This window comes from Rhinolophus hipposideros, assembly GCF_964194185.1.
Source record: "Rhinolophus hipposideros genome assembly, chromosome: 12".
NCBI classification, from domain to species: Eukaryota; Metazoa; Chordata; class Mammalia; order Chiroptera; family Rhinolophidae; genus Rhinolophus; species Rhinolophus hipposideros.
In genome coordinates, this window is record NC_138058.1 from 34,682,033 (window position 1) to 34,704,317 (window position 22,285).

The 22,285-nt window shown below is 42.2% G+C and overlaps 1 protein-coding gene across 6 annotated transcripts in view; it reads left to right on the plus strand.

Moving 5' to 3' along the window:
- BCL11A (BCL11 transcription factor A) overlaps nt 1-22,070 on the plus strand; it is a gene marked incomplete at its 5' end in the record, with an annotated part of 100,012 nt that extends 77,942 nt beyond the window's left edge. For 3 of the 6 annotated variants that reach the window (XM_081068453.1, XM_081068454.1, XM_081068458.1), the window contains 2 exons: nt 6,434-6,535; nt 11,820-18,202. In XM_081068453.1, the coding sequence (XP_080924579.1) occupies nt 6,434-6,535; nt 11,820-13,840 (2,123 nt within the window). In that variant the 3' untranslated portion in view covers nt 13,841-18,202. Of the gene's footprint in view, nt 1-6,433; nt 6,536-11,819; nt 18,203-21,563 lie in introns of those variants that run through there. The other 3 variants (XM_081068455.1, XM_081068456.1, XM_081068457.1) reach the window with 3 other exon arrangements.
- Nucleotides 22,071-22,285: the final 215 nt, after the last annotated feature.

Sequence of the window (22,285 nt, forward strand, 5' to 3'; positions counted from 1 at the left end):
GAAAAAGAGTTTTAAAATGAGGGATTGATGAAATTAAAGTCACTGATAAAGTCACTACCAAGTTTCAGCAAAGAAATTCTGTAGTGTTCCATTGATTATAGTAATATAGTCATTATACACTGCAAAAGAAATATTCTGTAATGTAATGTCTTTAGAATTCTCCCATGTTCCCATTTGTACAGGATACACTTTTTAAAGAGCATCGCAATTTGGAAAAACCTTACCTAGTAAAAAAGCAGTGATGGAAAAAATGCTCATGGAAATGCTCATTTCTAGAACAAAAGGGAATGATTTTGACAATATCAGAAGGTTAATTAAGAAGTCTGTTAGTGAAAAAGACTCAGATGTAAGGGAAAAAAACCTGATGGTTGCTAGATGGGAGGGGGGATGGGGGAAGAAAGCAAAGGGATTAGAAGTACAAATTAGCAGTCACAGTATAGTCACAGGGATATGAAATACAGTTTGGGGAATATAATCAGTAATGTAAAGATTATATTGGGTGCCAGATGGGCACTGGACTTATTAGGGGATCACTTCATAGACTGTGTAGATGTCTGACCACTGCGCTGTACACCTGAAGCTGAAGTTGAATGTCAACTATAATGATATATATATATATATATATATATATATATATATATATATATATATATATTTACTGGGGTTGCCTAAACAACGTAGAAAAGTGGACACTTTGGTCAACATTGCTCAAGCAGTAGTTCGCCGTAATCAGAAGCGTCTGGACGTTGATGGTAACCACTTTGAGCACCTCTTGTAATTGCAGAAGTCAAACGTGACTTGTATCCATCTTTTGTTGTTGGTATATGTTACTACAATTTTAATACAGTTTTCCTTTCTTAAAATGTGTATACATTTTTTGGCACCTTCTGTGTGTGTGTGTGTGTGTGTGTGTGTATAGTCACAGGATGTAAAGTACAGCATAGGGAATAGAGTCAATGGAATTGTAACAGCTATTTACAATGTCAAAGGGGTAGTAGACGGGGGGGGGGGGGCACGGTTATCACTTTGTGAGGGGTGTAAATGCCTAACTATTATGTTGTTGCTTTGTACACCTGAAACTGATAACAAAAAAAGAAAGTAGAGGAATGCTGATAAATTAGAAAAAAAAAGTGTGTTAATGATGACAAAGCTGGCACATTTTCCGTTTAGATTGACATGATTCAAGACATAGGCATAGCTCATGTTTGCTCTATAATACTCTGAGAAATCACAGACTCTGAGAGAGGAGAGCTGATATCTATCATCAGCGGAGGGTCAAGAGCTACAAGGATATTCAGTGGATTTGCTTTTGGTTAAAGAAAACTCTAGCCACTATTAAAGAAGACTAGCTGCCCTGTTGTTATTTTTGTGATTTGGATCCATTAAAATATTGACAAAACTAAACTTGATTCATTCAGGGAACTTCACAAACTTTCAGGATGCATTTTAAGTGTAGTCTAGAAGTTGGCTCCTGGCTATGTGGGGAGGAGACTTGAGAATTTTGGAGCTGGAAGGGACAGTCAAGACCCTTTATTTCGGCCTGTCACCAACATAGACTCACTCTATCATGGTCAGTTGTCATTCTCTTCCTGAAGACCCAAGGTGGAAAGGTGGTCACAGCTTCAGAAGGCGGTCACAGCCATTCCTCTCAGGGACGGCTTGACTTCTTTTATGCCCTGTCTCATTGGAAATATAGGAAACTTATCTAAAAATATGTGTTTAAGAAAAGAAATATATATACACACATACACATTTTAGTGAACAGCAAACGTCTATACATCTATGTACTCCTCTAGAGAAGCTTAGAGTTTTAATACCTGATAAAAATTGGGCACCCGGGGCAGTCCTTACGTGTTGGACTTACGTGTTGGAAATGATGCTTTGTGCTTAGCTGCTTGGGCACATTTGTAGATCGGCAGTATTACTTGTTGATTAGTGGACAGTAATGTGGCTGTGTTACACACCCACTAATTAGTTTCAGAAATAAATAGTATGTCAGTAGTAAAGGGATCTTTGAGACGGTCTCGAGGAAACCTAACCCTTGATTTAGTGACCTTAAATTCCAGGGACATCCCACTGGCCTTTAGAGCTCAGCACTAAAAGTTGGTAGCCAATGTGTATAGAAATGTAAAGGGATCAAGGTGTAACATTAAGTCAAAACCCTTCCCAATTTGTTGCAGATTTTTAATGACACCTGAAAAATAATATTCACTATTTTTTATTCAGCTACAGTATAAGGAAATATTACAATCTGATAATGCAGAATGTATTTTGAAGCCCCAGGTGGAGATTCTGGGTCTGGAGAGACCTTTATGAAACAGAACAGGTTAAAACACCTTTCACCAGAGGAATCAAGGCATTTAAAAGATTGATTCAGAAGAGGGCAAAACATCCCATTTGAGAGTCCAGCAAGGGAAGCAGGAGGCCAGTTCTTGCTCCATCTGTGCAGCATGCCACAGCTGCATTCTCAAATATTTCAGCTTTTATGGAATCAGTGAGGACACCATCTTCCTGGCATGAGCTGGTTTGGATGTTGTCTTATGCAAAGAGCATTCCCTACTTGATGGAGAGCTTGGGCCTGTTTCCTATCCTGGTCAGTGAGGGAGGGTGGAACCTTGGATTCCACATGGAGCTATCCTTAGGGATTTCCCAAGCTTGCTCTGCTTTTAACTGTTCCAGTCCTAAAGGAGGTGAGGCCTAGACAGGAGGGATGACAGCCTCACAGCCAGTGGATCTCTGACAGGGGAACATCAGAGTTTCCAGCTTCCATGCCTTCCCTTACCACTAAGATGGTGCTCATTAAACTGGATTGTGTATCTGAATCACCTGGAGGGCTTGTTAAACACAGTTTGCTCCCCCCGCCCCCCCCCCCCCACACACAAACCCTGTTTCTGATTTGGGAGGTCTGAGGTGGAGCCTGAGAGTTTTCATTTCCTACAAGCTCCATGATGCTGATGCTGGGCCTTGCTCTGCACTTTGACAACCACTGCCCTAAGAGTACCTACCACCAAGGAAATACAGAGCATAGCTGGACCACCCACTTGCCAGCCAGCCTCCCAAGGCCATCTCTCCCTGGGGAGAATGAAAATGCAGGTGGGAGAAGAGGCCTTCAACCAGGGCCAGTCTGGGAAGGCAGAGCTGCTCATTGAGTGTGATACTTGGAAGCATTAATTGTGAGACTTTACTCTGCCTAAACTGTGATGAAATAATTAAAAGCATCATAGCAAGAAGTGAAACCCTAGGGAGTCTATTAACAGTTCAGCATTTCTAGTTCCTGTGGGAATGTCGATTCTACTTACCAAGGAGAGTGTTGGGGACGTTTTCCGTGGGTAAGGCAGCAGAACCAGCTGGGGTTCCCTGTTGCTTTTGCTTTGACACTCTGCCCAGAGGAAGAGAAACACAAGTCTGAGTCTCTCTCGCAAAGACAGTGTCAGTGGCTTGTTAAGCTGATAGGAATGGTGTGTTTCTCTTCAGCTGGCTAATTCTGAATGGGAAGCATAAGTAGAGGGTGAAAACAGTGGGGGTGAGCCAAGAGGTACAGGAAGCAGGCCAGGTATTATTTTCCAATTTTGAAATCAAGTCAGTTCATTTGGACCTTTTGAAAGGCCCACTCCACACCTCTGGGCTGGACTCTTACCCAACAGGTTAAGAAAGGCTGTTTCTCCTAATGGGTCAGAAGGAGAACCCTCTTCATTGGCACTTCATTTGGGCAGTGAAGACCAAAGCGGGAACGGCAGAGGGGAGGAGATACACAGATATCTCAGGAAAGGGCCCTGGTCAGGGAGTCAGGAGGCTAATTCTGATCTTCACTTTGTGGTTAACCATCAGTATAGCCATGGGTCAGTCACTTAATTTCTCAGGGCCTCTGTTTCCCCATCTGTAAAATGAAGGCATAGACTTGATGATCTCGTAGGTTTTCCACAACTCATAAATCAAAAAACAAACCAAACGCCAGTGCCAGATACTCAGAACTCTCCTTGACGAGCCCCGCTGTGCTGCGTGGCCTGATGCTGTGAAGAACTGGGCCAGGCGGCTGCCCTGAAGCTTCTCGGGCCACTGGGTTTGTGAACCAGAGATACATGCAAGTGGTCAGGCCTGGATTTAGATTAATGGTTCTCCCATTTCTTTTTTTTTTTTTTAAGATTTTTTTTTTAATTGGGGAAGGGGAACAGGACTTTATTGGGGAACAGTGTGTACTTCCAGGACTTTTTTTTTTTCCCAAGTCAAGTTGTTGTCCTTTCAATCTTAGTTGTGGAGGGTGCCATTCAGCTTCAAGTTGTTCTTTTAGTCTTAGTTGTGGAGGGCGCAGCTCAGCTCCAGGTCCAGTTGCTATTACTAGTTGCAGGGGGTACAGCCCACCATCCCTTGTGGGAGTTGAACCAGCAACCTTGTGGTTGAGAGGACGCGCTCCAACCAACTGAGCCATCTGGGAGCTCAGGGGCAGCTCAGCTCAAGGTGCCGTGTTCAATCTTAGTTGCAGGGGGCGCTGCCCACCATCCCTTGTGGGAGCTGAGGAATTGAATTGACAGCCTTGTGGTTGAGAGCCCACTGGCCCATGTGGGAATCGAAGCGGCAGCCTTCGGAGTTAGGAGCATGGAGCTCCAACCGCCTGAGCCACCGGGCCGGCCCCGGTTCTCCAATTTCTTGCTGGAGGACTTTTGAGGCACCGTGGAGTCTCTTCCCAGAGTAAGTGGCAGGGAGTTTGAAATTAGACTCTCCCTGTGCGAGGGTCCCAGTACCTTGTTGCTTTTATGCAGGGGTCCCAGACGTACCTCAGTTGTGTGAGTCTCCTAAGAAAAGGATTTCAGTTTTGGCGACAAACACTTATTAAATCGCTGAGGCAAGAACAAGTGCAAAAATGAATTCTCAGATTTCTCATTGAAAAACACTATGACTAAATCTGTAGTTGATGTTGCCCTATACTCTCAATTCACTTAACGTAAACAGTCAAATTAAGACATACTTGTTGTTTGAGTCCAGTCTTCCTGCTTTTGCTGGTTCATTTTGTGGTATTTATTTTGTTTTGGGTCAGAGAGGAGAACATGCCTCTGTAGATGGTCTTGGGCTGGGTGGAGACTCCCTTTGCAGTCATGATAACAGCAGACTTATGACATCCATGTCAGAGCATCCATGAGCCACACGCCATTGTTACCCACGAAGTCCTCATGAAAGGAAACCTTGTGCCGACTGCCCTGGCTGTTCTTGGTAATGTGATCTGTATAAGGAGAACAGGATGTATTTTATACGCGAGACCTGCTGTCCTAGAGTATAACAACAACACTTTTAAGTGCTCTTAATATTAAGCTAATGGAAAACATACTCTGTTTACTCACCATCAAAGTCTGTTTTTCTTCTCTCCAGTCTCCCCAAGCACCACAAACTCCAAACCTCTAGAACACGCTGAGTGTCTCTTGCTCCATCTGTCCTCCACTCTGTCTCATGGTTGACCTCTAAATGCTTGGTTAGCTCAAGGTGGCTTGGAAAAGCTAGGAACTTACCACATAAACTGTATAATCCCCGGGTTGAACAAACCAAATATTTCCTTTCTCACGAAAATCTCAGTGCTAGAAATGCTTGATTTACTACTAGATTTATGTTTATTAGTGTGAGAAGTCATTTTTCCTCACCAGAGTGCAACAAAGTGCAGTAGAATGGAAAAGGTGGGTCACTTTTTGTGGGTGCTATTATTGGAAAACTGGTATTCTCCTTGTCATTTAATGGTGGGATTCCTCACCATCAATGGGAGAATTGGCCAGTTATTTTAACCCCAGAAGTATAATCTTTATTATCCACTACTTTGTGTTCTAAGAAGCCATGCCATGTGCAGTGCCCCATTGACTGAATTCTGGAGTGAGGCCCAACCCTGAAATATCTAAGGTTTCCCTGTCATTGAAATGCTGTCATAAATACATCATTAGAAGAGAAAGCAGTGGGACAAGGAAGGCAGAATGGGACGCTGTTCTAGAAGGAATGATTCACAAATCCACTCCTTTCATATTAGCATGTTGTTTTTCGCTTGGGCTTGTCTATAAAGTGAAATAAATGTATGCATGTAAACCAGCCTTGCAGATAAATCCCTCCCGTTTTACCATCCTACCCATAATATTACCAATTTCCCCTTGCTATTTCCACATCTCTTATTACAAAACAATAATTAAACAATAACCCGCAAGCAAATGAATGAAAGAACCGCCCCCAATACCTAAAAACAAACCTCTTCCCTTTTGTCAAAAAAGACCAAACTTAAAAACAAAACAAACTGTGAGAATTAACTCACCACTGTTCTTTTGATACAGGCCTTGGGCCTGTTAACTATCTGCAAGGCTGTTGTAATGATGCTAATCTATTTTAATGGAATTGAAATGTGATATCCTGTGGTTTACGATGTACATTGTTTATAGCTTTAGTGCTTGATTTTGGGTTTCTTTCACAGATAAACTTCTGCACTGGAGGGGCCTGTCCTCCCCTCGTTCTGCACATGGAGCTCTAATCCCCACGCCCGGGATGAGTGCAGAATATGCCCCGCAGGGTATTTGTAAGTTGAGCATTATTTCTTCTACAATGTCCATATGTATAGAGATGAGAGTTTCTGGAAATTACCCTTACTTTTTTAAGTACTGAAAGGAGTTACTTCCAAAATAGACTGGCATCCGCATATGTATTATTCCATTACTCACTTGGCACCCGCTCCCCCACTCCACTCAGCTTTTCCCTCCCCTTTTTTTCTTTGCTTCTTTACTAAAGGCATGGAGCTGACAGCAGCTCATCCCTGTGGGTCTCCTCCCCAGGGTCTTGTCTGGCTCCACAGCTGGTGACTGCATACGTCTGTGTGGTCAGAGCCCATTTTATTGCTGGACATTCACTCCCATGGCCTCATTTAAGACTTCAAATTATTCCATGCCATACATTTTTAGCAGAGGCCAGAACCAAAAGGAGTTAGTTGAGAGTTACTCCAGAGTTATTCTTAAGCATGTTATATAGACATTTACATGTGTATTTAAACATGGTGTATTTTTATATATACATGGTGCATTATATATGTGCATATATATATAATTTCTACTTGTTTTTCTCCTAGTTTTAGAGAAAAATGCACAGCATTGTTGCTAAAATTCAAAGATACCACCACCACCATCACTACCGCCCCCACCGTTACCACCACCAGCACCACCATCTAGTTACTTGTTCAAGCCAACTTTTATAGTGGGGAACTTTTTATGAAATTTAGATTTATGTGTTTATAAAAATGTTTTTGGAAGATGTTGTTTTAGAATGTAATACAGTTTGCTTCTCTATGTAGGAATAAATGGTATGAGTCATGCATGGCTAAAAAGTTGGGGCGGGGGAGGGCTGATTCCACCCCAAACACAAAAAGCAGGTTCAAGAAAAAAGAAGTGTGACATCTAATTTTTATTTAAGGAAAGTATTTTTATTTTGAAAGTAAATGAAAAATAACCTGTTGTGGAAAATAAAAAAAGAAAGGGAAAGTGTCATAGAAAGAGAATCATGAAGGGCAAGATGCAGGAGTTGAGGCTATAAAGGGGACTGGTTTTTCTATGGGAGGTAAACTAGGCCTCACCATCTTGTGAATGGTGTCTGCAGGGCAGGGCATACATCGGAGACCAAATTCAAAGCCAGTTGTTTATTTTTGTTAACTCCTAGGTAATCCTAGGTAACAAAGAGTTATTGTGTGAATTTCACAAGCCCTTGGGTCCTGAGGGCTGGGTGGTACAGGGGTTAAAAAGCACCTCCTCTGCTCCACCCCCCACCCCCCAGGCTGGGCCTAAGCCTGGGTTAGGTCACAGATTTCAGAGTTTAGGGGGTTGGACTCATGGTTTCGAGTCCCTACATGCTTACTGGGTGGGGAGAGCTCTCCTCATTTGGCTGGGGGTGCCTGGGGCCCCACACTTGGCTGTGGGAACAGAGCCACCCTTGGAGGGAAGGGAAGGGAAGGGAGTAGGGCAGTAGAGAGGAGGGTGCAGCTGAGTGGCCAAGGGCTGCTGGCCTGGGAATCGGTTTAGTTCTCTCTCTTCCACTGGATCCTCCCGAAGGCAGGGAGTTTGATTTGAGGGATGGGAAACGAGGAGCCTGATATGGAACCCCTGTCTTCCTCCTTGCTTCCCGCAAAGGAAGTGTGCCTAGTTTGTTGGTACCTATGCTGGCAAGACCAGTATAGGGGTGACCAGCATAAGGTATGTGGAAATGGGTCGTGGGGTTCCAGAAAGCTGTAGAACAAAGCTGACGCCCACCTCACTCAGCTATCTTAACCAACTGCCTTTGGGTTTCAGAGCACTTAGCACCACTCAGCTGTGGCCTCCCTTGGTGGACATGGTCCTTAAAATCTCCCCCTCCTGCCTTCCTCTAACCAGGGCCTTCCATTGGCCTGGGGTAAGACCTGGCTTTTGGATTCTGACCTTCCCCGGGATACTCCTCTGGTTGTGTAATGTGGTTAGTCATCATACTAGGTAACTAATCAAGCCTGGTAGTAATGAAAACTCACATTCAAGTTGGACCTGATAGTTTACAGAGGACTTTTATATACATCTGTCCTTAGAGCCTCACAATTTGTTAAGGTACTGCGTTTATGTTTATTTTACCGATAATAGGAAACCTAAGGCTCAGAGAAATTAAATGACTGTCCCATAGCCTCAAGCTAGTAAATAGTAGAGCCAGAGGTTGAGCATCAGACCTCCTTGTTCTTCTAAATCCTGAGGCTTAGATCATGTGACTTTTTAATCACCTGACAAACTAGAAAAGGGGTCATTCTTTCCCATAAAATACAAGGAAATAAGATAGCTGATTTTAACCATTTTGATGCCTCGATTTCCTATGCTTGGGGCCAGGTCTCAGTTTATTGCTCTAAATCAAAACAATCCCTGTGACTGCCCAATGAGGCTCTCAAATTGAGAAGTTGATTTTCATCAGAGTAAATGAAGAATATTATTATATTTTACAAGTCAATAAATCAATGTAGCCCTAATTTTGCCACGCAGGAAATCAATTCTGGTCTTTCTAAACCATCAAAGATGTTATGAACAAAGTAATTTCACAAATTATGGCAAGTAACACATTTATTGATGACTGCAGTTTCGGAATTTAGAATCTGTGAGCACTGTAATATAATATGGTACACTGGCATGAGCTGAGTGAAATACAGATTATATGGTGAAACTGTAATGCATCATTTGCTATTAGTGGACTGGTAATAATTACCAGTTTCAAAGCAGCTCTTTCCATGTAATCTTTAGTCTCAATCGTAACAGCCCTTCTCATTGACATTATGATTACACTGGCTGCCCTCATGATCTAGAATATCTAGTTGATGGGAATACTAAAATGCAATAGTGAAAACTGTATGTTGTGTCCTCATTAGAAGATAAAATGCCGTTTTCTCTGATCTGATGTAGGAGAGAATGGGGAGGCAAACGGCACACTGTTAACATATTGTAGCACAATCACATGACTGGCTATGAAAACAAAATTTTAGGAAGCTCAGGGCAGCAAAATAAAATGGACTTTTCTCAGTTAAGCCTGTTTGAAAAGACACAGATGAGATCCTTGATGTAGTGCTGTATAGATGTTGGCATTTATCAATGGTTACATTCATATGTGTGCGAAATCAGCATCACTAATTAAAGGTCCAGTCCTGCGTTTCAATAGATAGTATGAGGTAAAATATGATTTTTAGGCACTTTGAGTGATGAAAGTGTTAAGGTCTTGCTTCAGCTTGACAAATCTCCTCGTTACTTACCCAATTCAGATTGTCAGGCTAAATGTGTGATAATAACACAGAGTCCTGGAGAGGCAAAGGAGAAAGCCACAGAGGGTCACGCACGGTAGTTGGAACCAGATAGTTTTTTTCCTGTCTATTTAGCACCCAAGTCATTGTTCAACAACAAAAAAATTATGAAAATACTCTCTATGATGCTTTTTATTCCTTTTGAAGAGAGGAGGCAAACAAAAATAGGCAGATAATGTGATATTAATGTCAGTGTTTTCTTTCAAAATCTTTTCTGCCTTTTTTTTTTTAAACAATTAGGCAAATGTTTCAAACCTAATTTTGGTATCTTATCATCTAATCTAGTTAAGGAGATTTACCCAGGAGTGGGGTATATTGAGTGAGATTATAAATGCATTGTAAAGTAAATTACAAGGTCAGGGTGGGGAGTCCATTATTCAGACAAGTGCTTGAGTGAGGCTGGCTTGTTTTGGGAGACTGTATTGTTTTGGAATACGAGTGTTTGGGGCTCCTGAGCAGACTCTGCCAGCTTTTCTTTCTGACTTGTTAAATGGAGTAATCATAATTGATTAATTCCTCATTCCCACTCTGGCTCCATGGTGAACCTTTTCCTTTTTAAAAAGTTACGAGCCAGGGTTTGGGGAACAACTCTGCCCTGTCTTTTAAGAGAAGGGCTAAAGTTTGTTATTTCTCATTTGTGTTTTATACACTGACTTTTTTGGGAATCCCTGGGAAGTTATCTATTTTTCTCCTCTCCTTTGGCCACCAATATTTGTGCCCTTTTTAACGCTGTAGTTGACTGGTAAACTGTTAGTTACTCCTTTGATGTAGATATATATTTTTAATTTAGCTATCTCCTAAAATGAATGATTGTGAAGTCAAGCTGGCCCCCTTGGCCAAAGTGGCATTTACCACTCTTGGGTTCTTTTCAGCGAGAGAGAAATAATGTGACTTAAGCAAGGCCCCTCTCCAGACGGCTTGGCTACTAGCCAAAGAGTTGACTAGCTGAACTGTGTCTTTCTGTTTCTTTCTCAACTGGAGCTGAGGCTCAGCGGAGGGCGCAGGATGTTGTATAATTTGGTTCACGTTGTTAGCCTCTCAAAATAATGAGGGGGAGGATAGTGTAGCATTTCTCAGCCTGCTGCCGGTCATGGTGCTGGCTGCTTTAACTGTTCTTAAACTAGGATGCTGTGTCTGCCTAAGTTGGCACCAGCCTCTCCTACTAACTCTGGGCTTGCATTCGTTTGACTGGGGGCAACTCCTAAAGATTTGATACGGCCTGTTGGTTAAATCCGAATTAAATTTCTCTTTTGAGATTGTCAGAACATCCCTTGAGATAAAAATGGGAGTCCTCGTGGGGTGTCATGGAGCCAGAATTGGGACTCACTGACCCTCACACCGGCTGGGATGTGTGAATGTTGCTAGTCGGTCTTCCAAAGAATTATTTTTTGAGTACCTTGTCATTTTTTAACAATGTCAATAATTAGTGTATTTCAGGCTAAGATTAAAAGCATCTCTAGGTCCACAGAGAATTGTAATGAGTTGACCTTCTCTTTTTTGATATCTCTGTGAAATGATTGCCTATTTAGAAAGTTCACCTGCCATCCAGGGGGGAATAGAACGATGGGATTTAGGGAGCAGAAAAGTTTCCCTTAGGTCACCTTGTCCAAGTCCCTCACTTAACAATGAGAAACAGAGGCACAGAGATGAAATGACTTCCCCAAACCACGGCAGGTGAAAGACTGGAAGGTTCAGAAGATGTTTGCTGAGGTTCCCTCGGCTGTAGGGCTCATCAGCCTCAAGCTTGAATTAGACTAGATTTTTCTGCTTTGGAGACTGGGTTTAAAATTCTTAGAACTGAGTTAAACGATAGAAAGACTGATTTGACAAATATTTATTGGGCACCAACCACTAGGTGTGCAAGGCACCATCTAGGTACAGGGGATACAGGTCAGGAAGGACTCAGGCCTTAGGGTTGAGGGCTGGGGGCAGGAAAGGCTGGAAGAGGAACATAAATAAGCAATTGCTGTTGCCCTCCTCCATGATTAAACATTGATGTTGGTATTGTATTATTTTGCAGGTAAAGATGAGCCCAGCAGCTACACATGTACAACTTGCAAACAGCCATTCACCAGTGCATGGTTTCTCTTGCAACACGCACAGAACACTCATGGATTAAGAATCTACTTAGAAAGCGACCACGGAAGTCCCCTGACCCCGCGGGTTGGTATCCCTTCAGGACTAGGTGCAGAATGTCCTTCCCAGCCACCTCTCCATGGGATCCATATTGCAGACAATAACCCCTTTAACCTGCTAAGAATACCAGGATCAGTATCGAGAGAGGCTTCCGGCCTGGCAGAAGGGCGCTTTCCACCCACTCCCCCCCTGTTTAGCCCACCACCGAGACATCACTTGGACCCCCACCGCATAGAGCGCCTGGGGGCAGAAGAGATGGCCCTGGCCACCCATCACCCGAGTGCCTTTGACAGGGTGCTGCGGTTGAACCCAATGGCTATGGAGCCTCCCGCCATGGATTTCTCTAGGAGACTTAGAGAGCTGGCAGGGAACACGTCTAGCCCACCGCTGTCCCCAGGCCGGCCCAGCCCTATGCAAAGGTTACTGCAACCATTCCAGCCAGGTAGCAAGCCACCCTTCCTGGCGACGCCCCCCCTCCCTCCTCTGCAATCCGCCCCTCCTCCCTCCCAGCCCCCGGTCAAGTCCAAGTCATGCGAGTTCTGCGGCAAGACGTTCAAATTTCAGAGCAACCTGGTGGTGCACCGGCGCAGCCACACGGGCGAGAAGCCCTACAAGTGCAACCTGTGCGACCACGCGTGCACGCAGGCCAGCAAGCTGAAGCGCCACATGAAGACGCACATGCACAAGTCATCCCCCATGACGGTCAAGTCGGACGACGGCCTCTCCACTGCCAGCTCCCCGGAACCCGGCACCAGCGACCTGGTGGGCAGCGCCAGCAGCGCGCTCAAGTCCGTTGTGGCCAAGTTCAAGAGCGAGAACGACCCCAACCTGATCCCGGAGAACGGGGACGAGGAGGAAGAGGAGGACGAGGAGGAAGAGGAGGAAGAGGAGGAAGAGGAGGAGGAGGAGCTGACGGAGAGCGAGCGGGTGGACTACGGCTTCGGGCTGAGCCTGGAGGCGGCGCGCCACCATGAAAACAGCTCTCGGGGCGCCGTGGTAGGCGTGGGCGACGAGGGCCGCAGCCTGCCTGACGTCATGCAGGGCATGGTGCTCAGCTCCATGCAGCACTTCAGTGAGGCCTTCCACCAGGTCCTGGGCGAGAAGCATAAGCGCGGCCACCTGGCTGAGGTTGAGGGCCACAGGGACACGTGCGATGAAGACTCGGTGGCGGGCGAGTCGGACCGCATAGACGATGGCACTGTTAACGGCCGCGGCTGCTCCCCAGGCGAGTCAGCCTCAGGGGGCCTGTCCAAAAAGCTGCTGCTGGGCAGTCCCAGCTCGCTGAGCCCCTTCTCCAAGCGCATCAAGCTCGAGAAGGAGTTCGACCTGCCCCCCGCCGCGATGCCCAACACCGAGAACGTGTACTCGCAGTGGCTAGCCGGCTACGCGGCCTCCAGGCAGCTCAAAGATCCCTTCCTTAGCTTCGGAGACTCCAGACAATCGCCTTTCGCCTCCTCGTCGGAGCACTCCTCGGAGAATGGGAGCTTGCGCTTCTCCACGCCCCCCGGGGAGCTGGACGGAGGGATCTCGGGGCGCAGCGGCACGGGAAGTGGAGGGAGCACGCCCCATATTAGTGGTCCGGGCCCGGGCAGGCCCAGCTCAAAAGAGGGCAGACGCAGCGACACTTGTGAGTACTGTGGGAAAGTCTTCAAGAACTGTAGCAATCTCACTGTCCACAGGAGAAGCCACACGGGCGAAAGGCCTTATAAATGCGAGCTGTGCAACTATGCCTGTGCCCAGAGTAGCAAGCTCACCAGGCACATGAAAACGCATGGCCAGGTGGGGAAGGACGTTTACAAATGTGAAATTTGTAAGATGCCTTTTAGCGTGTACAGTACCCTGGAGAAACACATGAAAAAATGGCACAGTGATCGAGTGTTGAATAATGATATAAAAACTGAATAGAGGTATATTAATACCCCTCCCTCACTCCCACCTGACACCTCCTTTTTTCACCCGCCCCCCACCCATCGCCCTCCAGCCCCACTCCCAGTAGGATTTTTTTCTAGTCCCATGTGATTTAAACAAACAAACAAACAACAAACAAACAAAAGTAACAGAAGCTAAGAATATCAGAGTGCTTGTCACCAGCACACCTGTTTTTTTTTTCTTTTTCTTTTTCCTTTTTCTTTTTTTCCTTTATGTTCTCACCGTTTGAATGCATGATCTGTATGGGGCAATACTATTGCATTTTACGCAAACTTTGAGCCTTTCTCTTGTGCAATAATTTACATGTTGTGTATGTTTTTTTTTTAAACTTAGACAGCATGTATGGTATGTTATAGCTATTTTAAATTGTCCCCGATTCGTTGCTGAGCAAAAATGTTGCTGTTTCCAGTTCCGTTCTTAGAGAAAAAGAGAGAGAGAGAGAAAAAGACCATGCTGCATACATTCTGTAATACATATCATGTACAGTTTTATTTTATAATGTAAGGAGGAAAAACAGTCTTTGGATTAACCCTCTAGAGACGGAATAGATAGCGCTGAAAGTCTCTATGAGCTAAATGACTGTCTCTAAAGGGTTAAATGTATCAATTGGAGAGAAAAAAGGCCTTGAATTGACAAATTAACAGAAAAACAAAATGTTTATTCTATCATTTGGTTTTAAAATATGAGTGCCTTGGATCTATTTAAACCACGTTGATGGTTCTTTCTACTTGTTATAAACTTGTAGCTTAATTCAGCATTGGGTAAGGTAATAAACCTTAGGACCTAGCATACAATTCTATATTGTGTTTCTCACAACAATGGCTACCTAAAAATATGACCCATTATGTCCTAGTTAATCATCATTTTCCCTTTAGTTTAATCTTGTAAGCAAAACTGATTATACCAGTATAAAAGCTATTTTGCTCCTGGTGAGAGCTTAAAAGAAATGGGCTGTTTTGCCCAAAGTTTTATTTTTTTTTTTAAAAATAATGATTACATTGAATGTGCAACGTGCAAAAGCCCTGGAATGATTAAATACATGAGTAAAGAATTCATTTCATAAAGATACTTGTTTTAAATAATGTCTTTTAAAAAAATTCTGGCACCAAAAGAAATAGATCCCGATCTACTTGGTTGTCAAAGGGACAATCAGACGATTAACTTTAAGACCTCGTATACCATATTAAAAATAAGAGACTGCAATAAGGTTTGACAGAGGGTAACAGAGGAAAAAAATATATGATTTACTAGCACAACTTGGTACTATTTGCCATTTTAAACTAGAACAGGTGTATAAGCTAATATTGATACAATGATGATTAACTATGAATTCTTAAGACTTGCGTTTAAATGTGACATTCTTAAAAGAGAAAGAATTTTAAGAGTAGCAGTATATATGTCTGTGCTCCCTAAAAGTTGTACTTCATTTCTTTTCCATACACTGTGTGCTATTTGTGTTAACATGAAAGAGGATTCATTGTTTTTATTTTATTTTTTGATTTTTTCTTTTTTATTAAGCTAGCATCTGCCCCAGTTGGTGTTCAAATAGCACTTGACTCTGCCTGTAATATCTGTATCTTTTCTCTAATCAGAGATACAGAGGTTGAGTATAAAATAAACCTGCTCAGATAGGACAATTAAGTGCACTGTACAATTTTCCCAGTTTACAGGTCTATACTTAAGGGAAAAGTTGCAAGAATGCTGAAAAAAAAAATTGAACACAATCTCATTGATGAGCATTTTTAAAAAAAAACTAAAAAAAACAACCTTTGCCAGCCATTTACTTGACTAATGAGCTTACTTACTCGGACTCAACATTGCAAGCGCTGTGAATGGAAAACAGAATACACTTAACATAGAAATGAATGATTGCTTTTGCTTCTACAGTGCAAGGATTTTTTTGTACAAAACTTTTTAAAATATAAATGTTAAGAAAAAATTTTTTTAAAACACTTCATTATGTTTAGGGGGGAACTGCATTTTAGGGTTCCATTGTCTTGGTGGTGTTACAAGACTTGTTATCCATTTAAAAATGGTAGTGGAAATTCTATGCCTTGGATACACACCGCTCTTCAGGTTGTAAAAAAAAAAAAACATACATTGGGGAAAGGTTTAAGATTATATAGTACTTAAATATAGGAAAATGCACACTCATGTTGATTCCTATGCTAAAACACATTTATGGTCTTTTTTCTGTATTTCTAGAATGGTATTTGAATTAAATGTTCATCTAGTGTTAGGCACTATAGTATTTATATTGAAGCTTGTATTTTTAACTGTTGCTTGTTCTCTTAAAAGGTATCAATGTACCTTTTTTGGTAGTGGAAAAAAAAAGACAGGCTGCCACAGTATATTTTTTTAATTTGGCAGGATAATATAGTGCAAATTATTTGTATGCTTCAAAAAAGAAAAAAAAGAGAGAGAAACAAAAAAGTGTGACATTGTACAGATGAGAAGCCATATAATGGCGGTTTGGGGGAGCCTGCTAGAATGTCACACGGATGGCTGTCATAGGGGTTGTACATATCCTTTTTTGTTCCTTTTTCCTGCTGCCATACTGTATGCAGTACTGCAAGCTAATAACGTTGGTTTGTTATGTAGTGTGCTTTTTGTCCCTTTCCTCCTATCACCCTTACATTCCAGCATCTTACCTTCATATGCAGTAAAAGAAAGAAAGAAAAAAAAAAAGGAAAAAAAAAACACAATGTTTTGCAGTTTTTTTCATTGCCAAAAACTAAATGGTGCTTTATATTTAGATTGGAAAGAATTTCATATGCAAAGCATATTAAAGAGAAAGCCCGCTTTAGTCAATACTTTTTTGTAAATGGCAATGCAGAATATTTTGTTATTGGCCTTTTCTATTCCTGTAATGAAAGCTGTTTGTCGTAACTTGAAATTTTATCTTTTACTATGGGAGTCACTATTTATTATTGCTTATGTGCCCTGTTCAAAACAGAGGCACTTAATTTGATCTTTTATTTTTCTTTGTTTTTATTTTTTTTTTATTTGGATGACCAAAGGTCATTACAACCTGGCTTTTTATTGTATTTGTTTCTGGTCTTTGTTAAGTTCTATTGGAAAAACCACTGTCTGTGTTTTTTTGGCAGTTGTCTGCATTAACCTGTTCATACACCCATTTTGTCCCTTTATTGAAAAAATAAAAAAAAATTAAAGTACACAATGTAAGCTTCTTGTGTCCTCATTTGACACACGCTGTAAATTACTTTCAAGAAAATAACAGGTTTTAAGAGAAGGCCAGTCAGTCTTTTTCAGGATTATTTCTATGGGCATTTTGATGCGTGTATTATACCCCAAAGGAACATAAAGTACTTACTATATTAAAATAGACATATCTCAAGCCATGGGAATAGTTTTTAGACTATAGTTCTAGAATAATTTTCAGGAAATGGAAGGTGTTTTCAGTTTGATGTTAAAAACTTTCTCTCCATCTCTTAGCAGTAATCCATTCAGATATAAATTTAAAACTTAGTGGTAATAGCATCTTAAGTTTTTATTTCCTTTGGATAGTTTGCTATTCTTGTCTAAAAGTTCTTTTCTATTCTCCCATCCCTACCTTAGAACATAATGTAAACAAGGTTTTTAAAAAATAAATCAGCTTTTTCGTTCTCACATAAGAGTCTTTTCTCATATCAAAAATAACCCCACCTCCCAAATCTAAACATCCAGAAGTAATGGCATGGGGGGGGGAGGATAGAGAAAGAGAGAGAGAAGAAAGCAGTAGCCAGGAGGTTAGCCGGATGTGGCCAAATCTGTGGAATCAGCCACTGATTTTCTGAGGTGTATGGTGGTTTGCCTTGTGATTCCGAGGTCCTAGGGACCCTAGACAAAATAGATCTTCTAGGTGTTTTTATAAGGTCTTCTTGACTGATAGCAAATGAGGGTGGGGATATTCTTCAATATCTTTTGGCCAATCAACAGATTTATGAAATGAAACATCTTTGAAGAGCAAGCTAAGTCTATTTTAAAACCCTTCCTTAGAAATCTGTGTTGTCAGATATACAAATACTGCATGTTGCAGTATCTATTTGCTTTATTAAAACACATATGTCTGTGATCCTGTCTCCCCATTCCCAGTGTAGACGAATGAATAAGACATTGTTCTTATTTTTGTAAAAACCAAAACAAAAGCCATCCTGTTGTCTTCTTGTGGTAGCATTTTTTTGTTGCTCAGTTCTTATGCCCTGGTGCCTGTGAGGTGGACTTTTCATGTAAAGCCTTTTATCTGAGGCAAGAATAGTTTTATCTTTCTAAAATAAAGAGAAAGTAGTAGGTGTTTTGTTTTTGGTTTTTTTTTTTAAGGCCCATTTGGGTGGGAAAGCAGAGAGTGGAGGCAGAGAGGAATCTGGTAAGAGAGGATTTGGGAGAGCATTATACTGGAGCTGGGATGAAATGGGATGGGCTGGGGAGGGCGGGTACCTTGTAGAACTTGATAATTGGCAGTGAACTGAGGGGAGGTATATGTGTTTTAGATTAGGTTACTTCACAACTGAATCCAGAATGCTGGTCAAGACAGACAGAAATATCCCCCAGTGCCAGGCCAGTTTTAGATGTGTCTTCTCCACCATATTAAATGTCCATAAACTGCTGTGTGTCCCTATCACTCTTTTATTGGGAGCTATGAGTGCAGCTGTACACATTTTATATACAGTATTCATATTAATTTCTCAGTATATGAAGCTTTTAGTGTAATTAGGTTTTGCTTCCTGACAGACAGAATTAATGGTGGATACTGTATACTTGTGTCTTCAAATTTCTTAAATCAAATGGGGAGTGAGGAGGGGTGCAAACATCTGGTGATAAATCACAGATTATGTTTGATTTACATGGTCCCGAAGTTAAATAAATTTACTGGGAGACAGGTTCTTCAGGGTACTTAGTCTCCTGACTTATTGAAGCCCTCTTATAAAATATGATTTCTGAAGCTGAGTGAACAATAGAAACATGAAAACCTACGCAACAAGAATATACCTTATAAATGACATCTTGTATCCAGAACTCTAAAATTAAAAATCTTAATGTAAAATAACAAACATTTCCAACAGTAGGATGAATCGTGATATCTTTTTAAAATGAGGAAATACTAAGAACATTAACATTTTTCAAAATTCTCAAGTAAGGTTATATGAGACTCCCGAAGTGCTGATGCAATGTTCTCTACATACCTGAACTGCTACTTGTGAAAACCTTCCTTTTTATCTTCATTTTGAGAACAACTTAATAAACAGGAATACAGCAAATACTATTTCTCACACACTTTAATCCGGAAATTCTTCCAGTGCAAGTGCTTTCTCCATCCTGAGATCATTTACTGTCTTCTCTATTTAGGACCTACAAAAGGACTGACAAACATTTTAAACGTGGCTAAGAAGTGAGGTGAACACTTGGTTCTTCATTTGTACCAGCAATGGCAGGAAGTGTGAAGTAGCTGAGTTTTTCCCAGGGCATTCTGTGACAGAACTGTTTATTTAAATGCCATTTTTGTATATGCAATAAATACATACTGTATACATAATGTGTGAAGTGAGAATTTGAAAGGAAGTGGCGGTGAGGGTTAGATATCATTTCATTTGGGGAAATAAGGAAATGAGGTGGTTTATTCACAAACACTCGAAGTTTGTTAAAAGGTACTGGGATATTTCAGGCCTTCCTGAAAAGGAGTTGAGAAGCCTCAGGCCCCATCCTATCCTGCTTCAAACACTTTACTCACAGAGAATGAGGGAGGAAATCCAGTGTTTTCTTTTTTTAAACCTCTCCCCCCCCCTCCACGCTCCGTATACACACACACAAACATCATTTCTTATGACTGTGTTGTAATCGTGTGTTCTTCATTATGATTCTGTTACTCCATTGTCCCTGGGCCTGGTATGTTCAAGAATGTACCCATCCCATTCTCTTTTTTTTCAGACAACTTCCCACTTAAAAAAGAAAACTTGTGGGAATTTTGCCGGTATGAGGATGGGATTGGGAGCGTTCGTTAAACCTGCTTGGAAAAATGTTTTTTAAAAGACTGTTAGCTTTTAAAAGGCGTGAGCCACTCAGCAAAATTTCCTAAGTGTCTCCTAAGGCCCTGCAGCTCTCCCAGTTATGAATAAACGAATCCATTTTTAGAGAAATGGAGATCAGAACGCATAGGCAGAAATGAGACCATGTACATTTATTCCAGGGCTGCTGTAGCTACAAATTATAGACATGGGTTGTTGGGTATGCACTTTCGTTTGCTGTCGTCTTGTTATCCCATTAGCCCGCTGTTTCATTTAGTAAAACACATGGCCAGTAAATCATCTAAGGGGGATGGGCCTGTTTCTCTCTCTCTCTCTATTTCCCAGTATCATCTATGGTCATGGGATGCAATGAATTCCTTCCTTTCAAATGGGAAAGGAGACCAATACAGTTCACGTGGGTCATTGTACTCAAACTTGGCTGAACACAACTCAATGGTTGATCCAAATACTGTTTTTCCTTTCTGTAAAGTGGCAAAGACTGCTTAAAGGGAGCATATGTCAGGTCTTCATGAGACAGCAGAAAAGGCAATCTAAGTGATTTCTCCAAAGTCTATCCTCTAAAGTAGGACCCCCCCCCCCAAACCCATAGGGGGCTGTGCTTTTAAGTGGCAGTGAACATGGTACATGCCCATGCTATATTTTGTCTCTTAGTGCTTTAAGTATTGGTAGGAGGTCTAACAAAGAAGTTTGATGGGGGTATCAGCTAAAGGGGCCTCAACGACAATGACGTAGGGTTGGATGGGAACCGGATTCCCAGAGCTCACCTGGACACAGCAGGCCCCTCAGCCCAGGTCTCTACTGTTCAGGGGGGATTGGTGAGAGCAGCTGAGCTCCAGACCCTGGGCCTCCTCCGGAGCCAAGTCAAGGGAGAGGAGGCCCCAGGCCCCTGCTTCAGGTTGCCATGACAACAAGACCTGGAATGCCACAGTGGTAGCCCTCTTCCTCGGCACATCCGGACTCCCAGTTCTGCTGCTTCAAGTCAATGTACACAGCAAGGGAGGAACCCCGGAGGAAAATAACCACTCCCTTCTTCCCCTCACCATTGCCTTTCCCCCTTACAAAAAAGAAAAAAAGAAAGAAAACTGCATGTTTGAACGAAACTACAGGCAGTTTTTGGTGCAATTTGGGAGCAACTATTTTGGGTTCTGGTTTCCTCTTCAGAGATTTGTTCGCCTCTTGTAAATCGTTGGCTGCTTTGACGTTGAACTTGATGACATTTCATGTTTTCGTTGTGCTGCTTTTACATCAATTTTGATTTTTTGTTTCTTTATAATTTTATTATTATTTTAAGGAAATGTCCCCTTCCCTCTTCCCTCCCCTGTTCTCCTCAACCAAAGGACTGTTTCCTACTCAGTTTTCTCAGTCATAAGGGAAAGTGTTTCTTTCCAGGTGTGTCCCAAGTTTATTAGGACTATCATATGATTGCATAGGGGGTCTGGGTCCTTTGGGGGAAGGCAGGGAGGGAGATCATGGGAAAGGTAATCGGAGGTCAGAGATTTGGGTGGGGGGTTGTGGGGGGAAGACTGAGTTTGAAATCATGTTTAAGATGCCAGTGGCTCAACCTGTGGTTGATTTAAGTTATAATTGTAAAAAGCTAGTTAGAGAACAGACAATCTCTGGGCCAAGTCACACCTGTACTTTTTTTTTCCCCTCCTCTGTCTCCAACCTCTTTTTAGGTTCTTCACACACCCCCATTCGGCGTAGTACCCAGAGAGCTCAAGATGTGTGGCAGTTTTCGGATGGAAGCTCGAGAGCCCTTAAGTTCTGAGAAAATTTGAAGTCCCCAGGGGCGGGGTGGACGCGTGCCGCCTGGCCGACATCTGCGTGGTGTGTCATCCTGCTAGTTTGTGATGTTTTCTGACAGTAGCCTCCAAGAAGCCGTGTGCGCAGACAGAGTCCTGCAGAATCCTTCCTGCCTGGACCTCAGTGCCATTTTATTTATATTTTTTAATAAAAAGTAAAAACAAAAAAACAGACCCGAATTGGAATAGTGAATCAGTCCCATAGAGAGGGCCAATGGACCATCGCTGTTCCGAGTGGGGTCCTGGCCCTTCTGAAACCAGCCAACCTAATTACCCGTATTGTGGAAATAAGCATGAGTCCCCAACCCCTTGTTTCTATACATTCTATGTTGTCTTTTAAAAAGTGTGCTTAACATTGACACAATAAATGTTGGAGCTTTAGGTGGTGTTTGCTTGTTCTTTAATTATTAATGTTTATAAGACAATGCAGCTGCTTATGACTTTGTATTTCTGTACCGTTTACTGCAGACACCTATTGGGTGGGTACGAGGAACAGATTTGAGGAATGGGTAGGAGGTGTAGGAGGGGAAATAGGTTACTGCTTATCAGATGGCATAAATTTTCAAGGAGAATCAAAATGCAAAACTTGGGAATAA